Below are 13,649 nucleotides of genomic sequence, written 5' to 3'. Positions count from 1 at the left end.
CAACAAGCACGACTGAGAGACTGAAGCATCTCTCTTTCAAGGAATGGCTGAGGGAGCTGGGCCTGTTCAGCCGCCAGAAGAGAAGACTGAGAGGGGTCCTCTTCAATATCTGTAGGTATCAAAAGGGAGATATCAGAGCTTGGAGCCAGGCTTTTCTTGGTGGCGCCAAGCAATAGGACAAGAGACAATGGGCAAAAATTGATGCACAGGAAGTTCCATCTGAATGAGAGCAAAAACTTCTTTACTATGTGAGTGACCAAGCACTGGAATGGATTGCCCAGAGAGATTGTGGAGTCTCCTTCCCTGGACAGACTCAAGAACCATCTGGATGCAATCCTGTGCCATGAGCACCAGGATAACTGCTTGAGCAGGGAGGTTGGACCCATTGACCAATCCACTGTGGTCACCTCCCAACCTTACCCATTCTGTAGTGCTGTAATTCCTTTTTGGATTATTGAACTGAATAATCAGAGTAACAACTGAAGCAGATAAAACAAGAGTATTTCATTCACAGTTTGTGTTTCACTGAACAGAAGCTACTGTTTCATAGGACATAATTTAAGATAAATACCTCTCTCCCAAGAGTGCTAAGCTATTATTTCCTGCCCCAAACTTCATTAAATTTTATTTTTGTTGGATGAATGCACTTAGTAGCAGTCAATTGTCATGTGTGATGGAGTAAAACTTACCTGGAAGAACTGTACTTTAGTTATGAAATATCAGACTTCTTGGATTTTCTATATGCATGTGAGAGCAGCATAAACTCTGATATATTTAAATATTACATTATTTACAGAGTAATTCAGGTAGTTATTTCCATAATATAAGAACTGAGAATACAAATACTCTCATTTTCACATAGCTGAAATATGATAGAACTTTCCTAAATGTTAGAAAGTTATTTCAATTCTACAATGGATCAGCCATTCTTTAATAATTTTTTATTAACCGGTACTAACATTTTAGAAATAGTTTTTTTGCTGGCTCATATTTTATAGCCTTTTCATGTTCCAATTAATAATCTATGATGTAATATATTAAACATAACACAACAGCACTGAAAGTTTGGTATCTGAAATAAGAGATAACTAATCAACCAATACTCCTTTATTAATGTGAAATGAAAAATGTGTTGCATTTTGTTTCTGAATCACGCACTAGTCCTGTATATGCGTAAACTCCAGCAGAAGTCATAAGAATACTCTTATAAAAATAAACTTCCTATTAAATAATGGGCAATTTTTAAAAGAACTTTTACAAAAATCTTTCATATTACATTATCCTGTGACTTAAATAAATTGCAAACAAACATAAAATGTTGTAATCAGCTGATTATCTGAAGTAAAATTAAGTATTTCTGTGTATTCTCTGAAATAGCTATATTGTCACTGAAGACTTACTGCATTTTCAAACACAAAAATTTGAACAGATAATTCTGTTCTCATGAAACACTGAGAACTTACCAGTTGAGTATATTTTGCATAAAACCCCCATATCCTTAAGATTCTCTCTATTCACCAAATGTTTTCATTAATGTGACATGCAGATGTCTAAAAGTTTAATGGGCCATTATTAGCACCCTGGAATATGCAAGCAATATCTGAATTAATTGTTTAATTACACTGAGTTGCCTGTGGCACCAAGAAAAAGAAAAGCTATATGTCAGTATTTCACACCATCAATTGAAATGAGTCCCAGATGTTAAAACACTAAGCAACCTAAAAATCATTAATTTCATTTTAACCAAAAACTTTTCCAAAGCAAGCTTAATGAAGAGATTCAGTCTTTCCCTTCCTCTCCCCAGCACAACTAAACATGGAAATAACCCCTATTTAATATGTGCTAAAACAGTCAAATAGTAGGACCAATGTATAGATTTTCATGTCTTCTGCCATTGAAACTCAGTTGTTTTGATTAAGATTTTAATGGTTTTAAAGACAATACCAAAGAATCCAATACCAATTTTACTTGTTTACTAACAAGTAAAAATGCCAGGCTTTGTTTTTCTCTAAGAAAACAAGTACTGTTTGTCATTGTGCACAATTCTAAAGTAGAAGAAAGCTTTGGTTGTTATCATTTTGTCTAAAATCAATGAAAAACAGTTTTAGGAATTTAAGCTAATACAGCCTGCCTACTCTCAAAAACATACTGCCAAACCCAAATGGGACTTTTTTCAGAAATTTGAAGAAACTTAACTTAAGAATGAATAAATTCATAACATAAACATCTGCCATTGTTTTCAGTAAAACACTAATTACAACAGTTGCTTATATTCTGAAAGAACAAGTTCTGGAGAATATAGAAAGGCTTAGCCCCAGGAAGTGTCAAGAAATATCAGAGGACAGATTAACTGCTAAAGGATATTCACATGAGTGCTACAGATTTAAAAAGGGAAGAGATTACATACCCCTCTCCACCAATTCTTGTTATCTTTAGACGAAAATCAACTGAGTTCAGGCTGGGTGGCTTCCATTTCAAAATATCATCACATCGACCAGGCTTGTATTTCTGAAGTAAATTAAAATGCAATTTAATTATGCTTATTGGTTTTCACTGGTTTTAAAAGTAACAGTTCAGCCTTTCAGACTCTATTAGCTGTCTCTAATGAATAACAATAGTTAGTGACTGAAACAACGAATACCATTACCATGGAGGTAGCTGTGCTTCACTACTTTGCTTCTCCCTTTAAAAACTGCTTGGCACTGTAGCTCTGCCATTGCATATAATAAAAAGCTGAGAATGGAAATAAAAATTAGCATACTTCATTATCTCTCTCTGGCTAATGGAAAATTTCAAAAAAGAAAATAAGACAGCACAGAAATAAAAAAAAAAAAAACACTCATAGGACATACAGAAAAGACAAAATTAAAGTAATCTCAACATTTTGGAACTATATTTTTGTTATCAATGCTGTTGGCTGACAAAACATGAAAAAGGCCAAAGCTACCATACTGCCAGCTCTCAGAAAGACTCATCAGAAACACGTTCTTTCATGGCAAAGGAATCTAAGATGCAAAGATTAAAGAACATCATGATATATCAGAACATAAATAAGAGAGCATCTCTTGCTGAAGAGAGAGCGTACATATTCGAACCACAAGTTGAAAGGAACAATCTTCTCTTAAATTAGAGCTTTAATTTCTCATGGTCTCTGCTATCATTTGCTTTCATTTAATAAGCTGCCATTTTGTTCATCCTCAGCAATCAGTGAGAGTTAACTCGTTGACCCCTTCATTAACAAATATCTTTCATAGAAATTGAGAAAATCTGAATTAACATGAATAGGGCAAAAGTAAAAGAATAATTTGCACATACATAGCATGAGAAAATTTACTTCTTTATATACAGTGAGAAAATTTATTAAATTTTATATGAAAAATAAAACTAACCAAGAATGTCCACTGTCTTTTGGTAACAGAACAGTCATCAGCATCACACTGCACTCATGCTGTGTAAAATATTTTCAAAATTCAGACTTTACTGATGATAAACCTAACAGTTCTAGATCTAAAACGACAAAAGCAAAAGCATTTTCTGTTTTCTGATGGAAGAATGCAAAGTTACCCCGTCCAAAGCAAGTGCAGAGTATCTTACCTACCATTTCTTCATGAAAAGATGGCCATTAATTCTTAATGATGCAAAAAAGGATAGACCAACCTCTCTAAGTCACAGCACTGAAATTCTGAGGAAAAGCTACATCTGATCTATATTAAAATCTTCCTCACTAGAGCTCTTGTATCCTGACTCTGACAACAGCCGACAGCATGTGCTCAGGGAAGATGAAAAGCAAGGCTATTATAGATGATATTTTCTATTACTACTCCTTGAGAAACTATCCATTTTGAAGCTCAGAGACTTCCTGATGTGGATATGATTCAAATGTGATTCCTACATATTTAGTTATTTTCAGTTTCTCTGCATGAACTTAGATAGGCCCCCAGTAAGATCATGTAAACCCCAAACAGCTGTCAAAGCTCATGGCACAACCTTTCATGCACAGCCTGATTACCTTGCAGGAATAAAATCACTACCTTTTGCGGTTTTTTTGAACAAGTTTTTGTTGTTTTTGAAGACTTGTTCTTCCCAGGAATCATATACTAAGAGAGACGGTTAACAATCAAACCCCATTGTTTCCATGCACATCATAGTTTCATTTACATCTATATGGACAGAAATGCACTCAGATCAGAGGCTATCATTTTATAAGTACTGTTATAATTTTTTTCCATTTACATTACTCTACATTTATCTACATAAAAGTTTATGCACTCTTTTATCACTCAGCCACCCAGTCTTGTAAGAGCTTACTATAATTCTCCACATTTAGGACTAGCGCTTGCTGATCTATCAAGAAAACATCACTGAATGGTTCATCCAATTTTCCTACTTGCTTACACGCAGTACAGGTGGCTCCCTTCCCTTGTGAGGAGTGAACAGTACCCCATCCCTTCACTCCACTTTATAACCAATTAGATATCTCTGTAAGAACTTTTTAAGTCTCACATTAGTTTCTTCAAGAAAATTTTGACAATAGGCTTTCTGGAAATCTTAACAAGAAAAACCATATAATCCTTACTTAAATGCATTTTGAACCCTTTGTTGGAGAGGCATAACATTCCTTTCAAAAAGGTACATAATTTTCACCAACTATATAAATCATGTTCACCCAGATACCAACTATTATATTCCTTATTGTTTCTATTCCTTTGTCCAGTCCAGATACCAAGTTTACAGGAATTATTTCTTCCCTGATCTTCCATGATACCTGTCCCCACCTTTGTTTTTTTTTAAATTGGTATTGTATTTTCTACTTTACATGCTTAGGTACTAACGTAGATTTTTCACATAGGATCTACTATGCAATTTTTTCAAACTCTTTTTCATAGACTGACAAGTTACATCCTCCTAAAAGTTAGTAAGAAACCAATACCACAAGAGGCAGGAACAACTATTCCAAGACCAGTAATGAAAAGCAATGCTTTGACAGAATATATCCGCATACCTGCAATTATTGTGTGAACTACAGTTTTGACTCAAGTTTAAAATTAACTGGTTGGCTTACTTGAAGGGAATGGGGGAGGATTTGCTCATTACAATGGAGATATTTTCTTTACCTTGAGAACCAGCATAGTGTGAGACAAGACTCAGATAAACATTTTATTCTATTAACAAAAAAATTATCTCTAGCACACCTCAAGTAAGTCAAAGAGATCTCACTTAGAAAGCATTAACAATAAATATACCCTTTTATATACGTTTGCCTATTACATTTTGACCACTGCCAAACAAGAGCCTTCTCACTTCACAGCAAGTTGTTGATACCAAACACCTGGTAAAGGTAACAGGTAAATTACAGCTATCTTTCAAAGTTACAAAGCCTTAAATAAGCCATCAGAATTCAATGCTCGTACAAGGAACAATTTATGCAGCTCCTCCCTGGCCTCCCCCAACTTCTTCTGTTACCATGAAAGACAGAAATTCACCGAAGTCTGGCTCAAAAGGAGAATGCATTCAAAGGACATATTAATAATCCCTAAGAAAGAGATTAATTTTTAACAAGTGAGTCCACACACATAATACAGCACTAGTGAGTTATTGAGTTTGAATGCTAAGTGCTAAATCAAATTCTTTAAACATGAGCTGAAGCCAAACAAGAATTTTGCTTGTTAAATACATGGAAACTTCACCTTAGATGAATCACTGCATACTGCAGACCTGTTCTGCGTGAAGTTACTCTTTATTTTAATTCCAAAGCAAAATGTGAAGCAATCTGTTTGAGATGGAACTACACCCTAGCATTTTAAATATAGCATTCATAGCAATGATATCCTCATCACCACTCCCCAACAAATATCTATGTACACGACTACTTCTAAAACATATCAGATCCCCTGTCATCTCAAATACAAAGTTCATGCTTCAATCTGAAACCTGTCAACCTAGTCTAAGCACAAAAATTAGAATTCCACACCAAAAAGGTACATTGACAAATCAGAAACTATCTCAAACAGTTTTAAAAGATTGGACTAGGGGACCTCCTGAAGTCCTTCCAGTCTAAATTATTCTGAAAAACTGTGTCTCTCTTTGCTTGCTTGTTGTTTTAGCAGCCATATTGGGTGCATTTTAGTCTGCAAAAACAACAAACATTCACAATAAATGCCCCAGTTGTTCTTATTTACTATATTTTAGTTTCAATAGCTCGGCAGCTCTGGTGCATGCAAACTGGATTCCATCAATGTAACACCAAATTTGGAGTTTCCCTTCAGGGACACACCTAATGCCCTTCATGCCAAAGTACAGAGATCAGGGGCAAAGGCCATTCCATTGCATTGCTACTTCGTGCCTACAAAGCACAAACAAACCTGAGCTATAAAGGCACCCTACAACATCCTGAAACGCTGCTTCAAAGAAATAAGGATAAGTGCCTTCAGCTGGCTATGAACAGTGCCTTCAGTTGGCTATGAACCCTAAGCTCTCCAATTTTTACATTTTTTTACATCTTTTTTTATATCCACTCACCATCTACCCAACATTTCTTTTATCTTTTCAGTAGTAGTAGTAGTAGTAGTAGTAGTAGTAGTAGTAGTTGTCATATAAAGGCACTATCTTCTGTGGCCATTCTGTCCTGGTAAAACCTCAGGCCCTTCTTACTTTCATGAAGAAGATGAAGATCAGGGACAACAGATGTGTCAGAAATAGCATTGCAAATGTGCCCCTACTATGGGCATCTTGAACTTCAGGCAAGAATACAATAATGACCCTAAAACTGAGGTGCACATCCAATACCCTGGAATGAAAAAGCAGAAAGCACATCCTCTGGCATCCCTCTTAGGCTACTAAACCCATTGATTTCTCACCTCAGACTCAATTCCATAGGTTCAAGTGGGTCTAGTCAAACCACTATGAGGGCTTTGTTAGACCCTTGTTAGAACTATTTTTGTGGGGGGATAGAACGTAAGAAAATAAAGATAGTGCAGAAGGTAATCTCACACCTGAGGAGTTGCAGCTGTACTAATCACCAAAGATTAGGAACAGGCCTGCCCTTAACAGGCCACAGCTGTGTCCAATAAGAAGACGAGTACTACAAAAGAGTGGGTTAGCTGGTTAAGGAGAGAGCTGGGGTTTTTTAGCTGGGCTGTGAAGGAGTAGGAGTCAGTGTGGTGAGGAGCTGCCCGTGAGAAATCACCAAGAAGGTATGGAGCTTTTGCAATAAGATGACAACACATTTTAGCACTGCAGGATACAGTTATGGGTTGCTGGTCATGTTGAACCGCAATCCCCTGTCCTGTCCCAGAGTACTAAGTCTAGTTTGCCACTTCCTCCACAGCTGCCCAAAGAGGGGGCCACTCTTTTCTCATCTACCATCAGATCAAGAGAAAGGCTGGCTCTCAAAGCGTCAGGTTCTGTTATCTTAACTTTTGCTGACACATTTTTAGTCAGTTGCAGATAGCCTCACACACAGGTTTGGGATTTGCCTAAAGCCATGTGTCAGCATTTGCATTCAATGGCTGGCACAGCAGAAAGCTGAAAGCCTAGACAATGGAGGTATCAGAGGCCCATAAGGAGGATAAACTTTAACTCCAAATAACTGCTTTCACATGGGATAGATGTTTCTGCTTAGTATTTTGTAGGAGGAAGAGCGGGGTTAGTTTCTGGGACTGCATTCTGGGCAGGCAGTCTGGGGTGGGGGGTGGTGTTGACTCACCATGAAGACACCCACCTGGAAGGCTGAGTGACTTCAGCCTGAAGTCTAGACAAAACAAACAGTTTCTCCTAGCGACTGAAAAGGAAGAAGTGGTGGGATGATCAAGAGAGAAGTTCGTGTCTCATCAAGAAGAGGAAAAGAAGGTTTCCTTTACAAGGGTGGATATCTCACTATCCTACAAAGTCTAACCAGCCAGCTCTACCTCCCATAACCCTTCTTAAATACCATCCTGCTGAAGTGCAAGCAGCAGCTAACACAGGCCACCTTACATTTCCCTTCCTCCATATTTTGCCTCACTCCTTCCAAATGACACGAAGCCAGCAAATAACCCAGTTCTTCCTTTTCTCCTAAATGGCACAGAGCTGCTACTTGACAGCTCTAATTCCTCCTCAGTAAACTGGTCAGAGTTAGCCCTGCAAAGTATCCAAAGGCTGCAAAGCTGGCAACTACAGGCACACACCAAATTAGAAAGAAAGCTAAAATAAAGGGCACAGAAAGCTCAGGGAAGGTTTGTTTGCATTGTCATGCTTGCCCAAGAGGTATGAAATGTTGAGTACCTTTGAGGAGTGACAGCAGAGCAGGTGGGAGAGGATGGGGCTAACCAAGACTGGGAATCTACTGGAGTTCTTTTAAATCATTTAACGTAGTTTGCCACATTAACTATGACAAACCTATAATGACAACAAATCTGCTCCTCTTACAATGAAAAACAGTGTTAAATGTTTTAGCTGAAGAGCACTACTTAATTCTGAGGCCTCTTAGTCCACAGAGCAGCTGCTGGCCTGACCAATTTAATAGTTGTCATTCAGCTGGGTAAACATAAAGACAGAATCATTACCCAAAATGTTTTTTTATTTTCTTGCACTTCAGACCCTGGATCATTTTAAAGAGCCAAAAGAACTGATTATAAAGAACCAAAGGATGGATTATAACCAATAATTAATCATTTCAGGCTAGACTTTATAAAGAAATGAGCTGAAGACACAGAAGTTGCTAGCATTGTTGACAGATTATGTGAATAAATCACAACAATGGATCAAGAAAGCACAAGCTCAAAGGCAACCATTGAGTCAATTGTATATTCATAGATTTTTAAGACTGGAAACCATTACTGGGATCATTGGCTCTGTTGCATAAAGGACAGAGAACCTTGAACAATGTTTATATCAAGCTTATAACTCCTATTCAAACTACAGTAGTGTTTATCTCAAGTTTATAATGCCTATTCAAAATACAAGACATTTTTATGAAAAATACCACATAATGAAGAAATCACAACATGTATCTTAGGGAGGTTACCACAGCTGTTTATTATAGTTGTGCTTAAAAATGCTTATTTCCACACCGAGTCTTGTTAATGCCTTGCTTTAGACTGAAGCCTGGCTCTCCATACAATTACTTCCCTTTTTAAGATAAAATGAGTAAGTCGGAGTCTCACTGCATGGATAATTTCCCCATTGGCTAATATACACATCATCATAGTATAATTTCACAAAAGCCTTTAGAAGAACAGGCAACAGAACTGAATCTACTATTCCAATATTCCATACAGCAGAAGCCATAGTGTATTTGTGTTCTTCTGCATTGCACTGAGAGCTGTTGATAACTAGCTCAAATAATTCTTTTCAGATTCATGCCTTTAGCTGGGACTTAACACACTTCTGGAAATACAGCCCACATTTGCTGTATTCAAGCACCATCACAACCCTACATGATTGATTTTTCAGAAAAACAAGTAAATTTGCTGAAAAGTTCAAAATATTAACAACAGGACCATAAAAACATAAGCAAAATCTCAACACTATCATTAAAACCCTTTAAGTCTTCATGGTAATGTACTTCTTTAACTGTCACAAAAAACCAAATACAAACAAACAAAAATAAAACAAAAACAACAACAAAAAAGAAACAAATCAAAAGGAAAAAAACCCAAACACAACCAAACCAAAATCTACTTTAGGAAATAAGTTACCAGCAGTTAAACTGCAACCACTAGCTCCTTCTAAAGAATCTGCCTTCTATCCCTTCCAGCTTCCCTTCTCAGTTCTAATTCTTTCTGTTCCTCAAAGTGCCCATACAAACAACCTAGAATCTCCCCATAGTTCCCACAGACCACCACTGTAATTCCTCATATATTCTATTTTCTTTGCCAGAAAAAGCTAGGCAAAAAGGAATGTTGCACCAAAAGTTTCCTGGTTACTGATGGATTAATGCTTGCTCTTGCTGTATATTGAGCAGGACTCTGGGAACTGGAAGAAAGGGATGTACCAGTCTGATCATAGGACCACTGCACTCCCTGGCTAAGGAGCAGAAAGTCCAGCTTTTCTTACTGATGCCAGAGCCAAACTGGTTATTTGAAAAAACCGCTTTGAGAGCAGCGGAATCACCCCTAACCCACGTCCTCAGAGGTGAAGGCAAACAGTGTGGTACACTATTGCATTTACGGTGTTTGGTGGTGATCACTGGTCATCAGCAAACCCGCTCCGGAAATTATTCATCCCACCCACAGAGAAAGCTACTTTGAATGCTGGTGGTCTAGGAGAGAAAGGAGAACAATGTCCAAGAGCAAATGCCTCCAGATTCATGCAACAGGGTGTGTGACTGATACACAGAAAAAGTGAATAAAATTAGTGCTTTGATCTGAAGTAGACATTGGAATAAACATCACTTACACAACACTTTCTACTTTGACCAAAGATCAGACAGTAAGAGAAAAATATTATTGTTCATTCTTGCGCTAAACCATCGTATTTACTTCTTATTTAAAATACATCAGAGCTGGCCAAACTGATTATCTGTCTTCACCAAATAAATTCCACATACCACAGAGGAAGAAAGAGAACTCTTGGAAAGTCTGAAGAATTCAGAGGCATCCAAGAAACTTCTGTGAATGAATGCAGTAGATGAAACTTTTGACAAATGCATTTCAGCAAGGGAAAGTTGCATAATTTCCAAAGAAAAAAGGTGCTTTTAAAAAAACCCCTTCAGTGGCACTCAAGTGTCTCAAAGGTTGTTTGGATTCCTTTGTCCTTTAAAAACCAAATCAAATGTATCAAATACTGATTTCTTTCTTGTAGAAACTTGACATAATTTCTGTACAAACTCTGGAAATAGTAAAGATGGCATTTCTTTTAATAAATGTGAGTCAACTGTTCCTGTATTTGTAAAGGAAATACAGGGAAATGTGATTTGTAAGTACTCCTAAGAGTGATCAGGCTAAGAAAAACTCCTGGAAAAACACTGGTACTTTCCAGACATCTGTCAGTTCTGAAAGGCATTTTCATAGTTGAGACAAAACACAAGAATCTAAACACAGAATGGAAAATATTTAAGAACACAAAATGGCTGCAAACTTCAGACAGCTCCAAAACACAATTCAAATGCTTTCCAATTTCATGCAAACAGTTTTCATATGTTCTACCAAACCCTCCACCAAGCACATCCTGTGTCTAACCATGGAGAGACTACCATGATGCCCTAACTAAAAGATGACAAAAAAAAAAATTAATTTACTTTATAAAACTCTTTTAATGAAAAAAAATTAATAAATGCTGCTTTTAATGCTTAGTGTTCTAAATTACTGATTCAAACCACCTGAACAATCAAAGAGCTGCAGTCATCACTAAACATCAGCTTTTGCCTGGTTCAGTGATTTGATCAGAATAGACACACTGAAGTTCAATAAATATTTGATCAGCTTGAAAATAAGACTGTTAATGAATTCCAGACATTATACAAAGTAATGTTGTCACATCACTGAAAGCAAATATGCAACAGTAACTTTAGAGACTCAAAAAGATGGAGGAAAGACAAGGTCCTTGGCTAAACTTAAATAATATAATGTCCATGTTTAAGCCAAAAGCATGATAGTGCCAACTCCAGATAACAGAGTTTTAAATAAACCATTACTTGACAGTGAAGTCTCCATGCTGTTTTAATTCCATGTAGTCAAACAAATTTGTGTTAATTCTTCCATTCCTCCACTTTAAAAATCAAAATAAGGAAAAATTATTGTGTTTTAAGATACAATCACACCTGTATTCCAGAAATTTTTCTTTAGAAAGTTAAAGAATTAAGTAGGAATGATACTTTTTAATGCACTAGGACTGGTTAGCTGTGAATAACTGTTTTGGAACATCTGTTTGAGAAAATGTTATTGTACCACAATTTGTCTTTAATGAAAATGTGATTTGAAGCTATATGAAGTAGAATGAAAGCTATTATAATCAAAATTACCTATGAAATATTAAACTTAACTGTCATACCAGACTAAGAAGCAAAACATGCACCCATTTAAATACGGTTAGATTATGTTTTATAGTAAGGATTTTAACACTTGAATGCAAATCAGGTTTAGAAGGTTAACCTGAATGGAGAAATAATTTTGTTAATATGTTAATAGAAAACTGCTTTTTCGAAAGGTGCCTCTAATCCTCAAACTAATGCAATATTTATATTGGACTTCTTTGGTAATTGGTGGGCTAAATGTCTTCTCCTCTTGCACTTTAATTTAGCTTTATACCTCCAGCTTCATTAAACATCTTGTTTCACAGCTATACTATTAGCTTTTCTCAATATTCCATTAAGCAAGGAGAAAAATATGAGGACATTTTATTCATAACTAACATTATTTGCATGTTAATCATATTAATATTTGATAAATTTAGTTCCGATCACAGCCAAACCTCAATGTTTATAGCAATCAAAATATAGCAGCCTCAAATTTTTTTCCTCCTCCCCACAGCACATTACTATGAGCAGCAGAAACCTATTTTTGATCATTTCTGTCCTTTCACTGAATTTAATGGTCTGCACCTAGAAACTCCAAGACATGGGTTTGAAGCAAAACTGAAAAAGTAAATGGCTTCAAATCACTGGCTAATGTATATGTGATCCAAAATGGGCCAACTGGTGTCTGCCTTTGATTATAAACTCTACTTTGGGCAAAATAAGGTAAGTGCTAAAGAACTACCTACTTCTACCTTTGTGACAAATAATCTCCTGACAAAAAAAACCTATAGTGCCCATAGTCAAAGGAATTGGTAATGCTCCATGGTTGCTACTTAAGACATTTGAGTTATATTGCTATTGATTATTTTGTAATTTTCTTATTTTTCACCGTCACTGACCTCATTTATAACTTCATTGCATATGTGCTATGTAAGTCTTCTGAACAATTAACACAATAATAGCAACACTTAAGATACTTCAATTGGTCTTCCACTGCTGTATTTCACTCAATATTGCACTTTCCATCACTAAATTAAACTGTGATGGCCTCAGCATGTAGCAGCAGTGTAAACTGTCACCAGGAACTATTGTATTTACTTCTCCATATGAAATTTTGTTTCAAATTCAGCTTCACAACTCATTAACAGCCTTAACCAGAAATTTATACAATGGAAAAGCCCATATCTATATAACATTTTCTCAGCCATACATTGTTAATTTCTACCTGTCTAGAAACACACATAAACAAACCCAGAGGTAAGAAGCTAAATGGATTAATACAGCTGTCCATAAACTGTTGAGAGAACCAAGATAAAACAGAACCAGAAACCTGGCTCACTCCTTTACTGGTTTTTCTTTTTGTCTCTTAAAGCATATTATTCTTCTTTCTGCCCCAGCAACACAACAAATCTTTGAAAGACTCTTAGGGAGATCATCTTCCATCTAATCTGCCTTTCACACTTTTACTGTGAAAAAAACCTTGGTCACATGAAGCCAGTAACGTTGGAGAACACATCAATTTTCATTGTATAAAGTGATGTGTAGTTGCTTCACTGCATCACTTGTTTTATGAGCCTTACTGTTTATATCTCTTTACAAGTTTAAAGTGTTGTATATACCAGCCAAAACCTTCTCTCATTTCTCAAACCCTATGGCACCAATCTCTCTTCACCTTCTGCCCTTTCACTCTTACCACCTCCATCCTAACTGAAGC

The 13,649-nt window shown here is 36.4% G+C and overlaps 1 protein-coding gene across 2 annotated transcripts in view; it reads right to left on the bottom strand.

Annotated features, from left to right (window-relative positions):
- Positions 1-13,649, bottom strand: part of RNGTT (RNA guanylyltransferase and 5'-phosphatase) — a 170,772-nt gene that overhangs the window by 61,606 nt on the left and 95,517 nt on the right. For both annotated transcript variants that reach the window (XM_059842477.1, XM_059842478.1), the window contains exon 13: positions 2,408-2,508. In XM_059842477.1, the coding sequence (XP_059698460.1) occupies positions 2,408-2,508 (101 nt within the window). The remainder of the gene's footprint in view (positions 1-2,407; positions 2,509-13,649) is intronic.

This window comes from Haemorhous mexicanus, chromosome 3 (genome assembly GCF_027477595.1).
Source record: "Haemorhous mexicanus isolate bHaeMex1 chromosome 3, bHaeMex1.pri, whole genome shotgun sequence".
NCBI lineage: Eukaryota > Metazoa > Chordata > Aves > Passeriformes > Fringillidae > Haemorhous > Haemorhous mexicanus.
The sequence above is the reverse complement of the archived record's forward strand: the minus strand, read 5'-3'. Positions and strand labels throughout refer to the sequence as shown.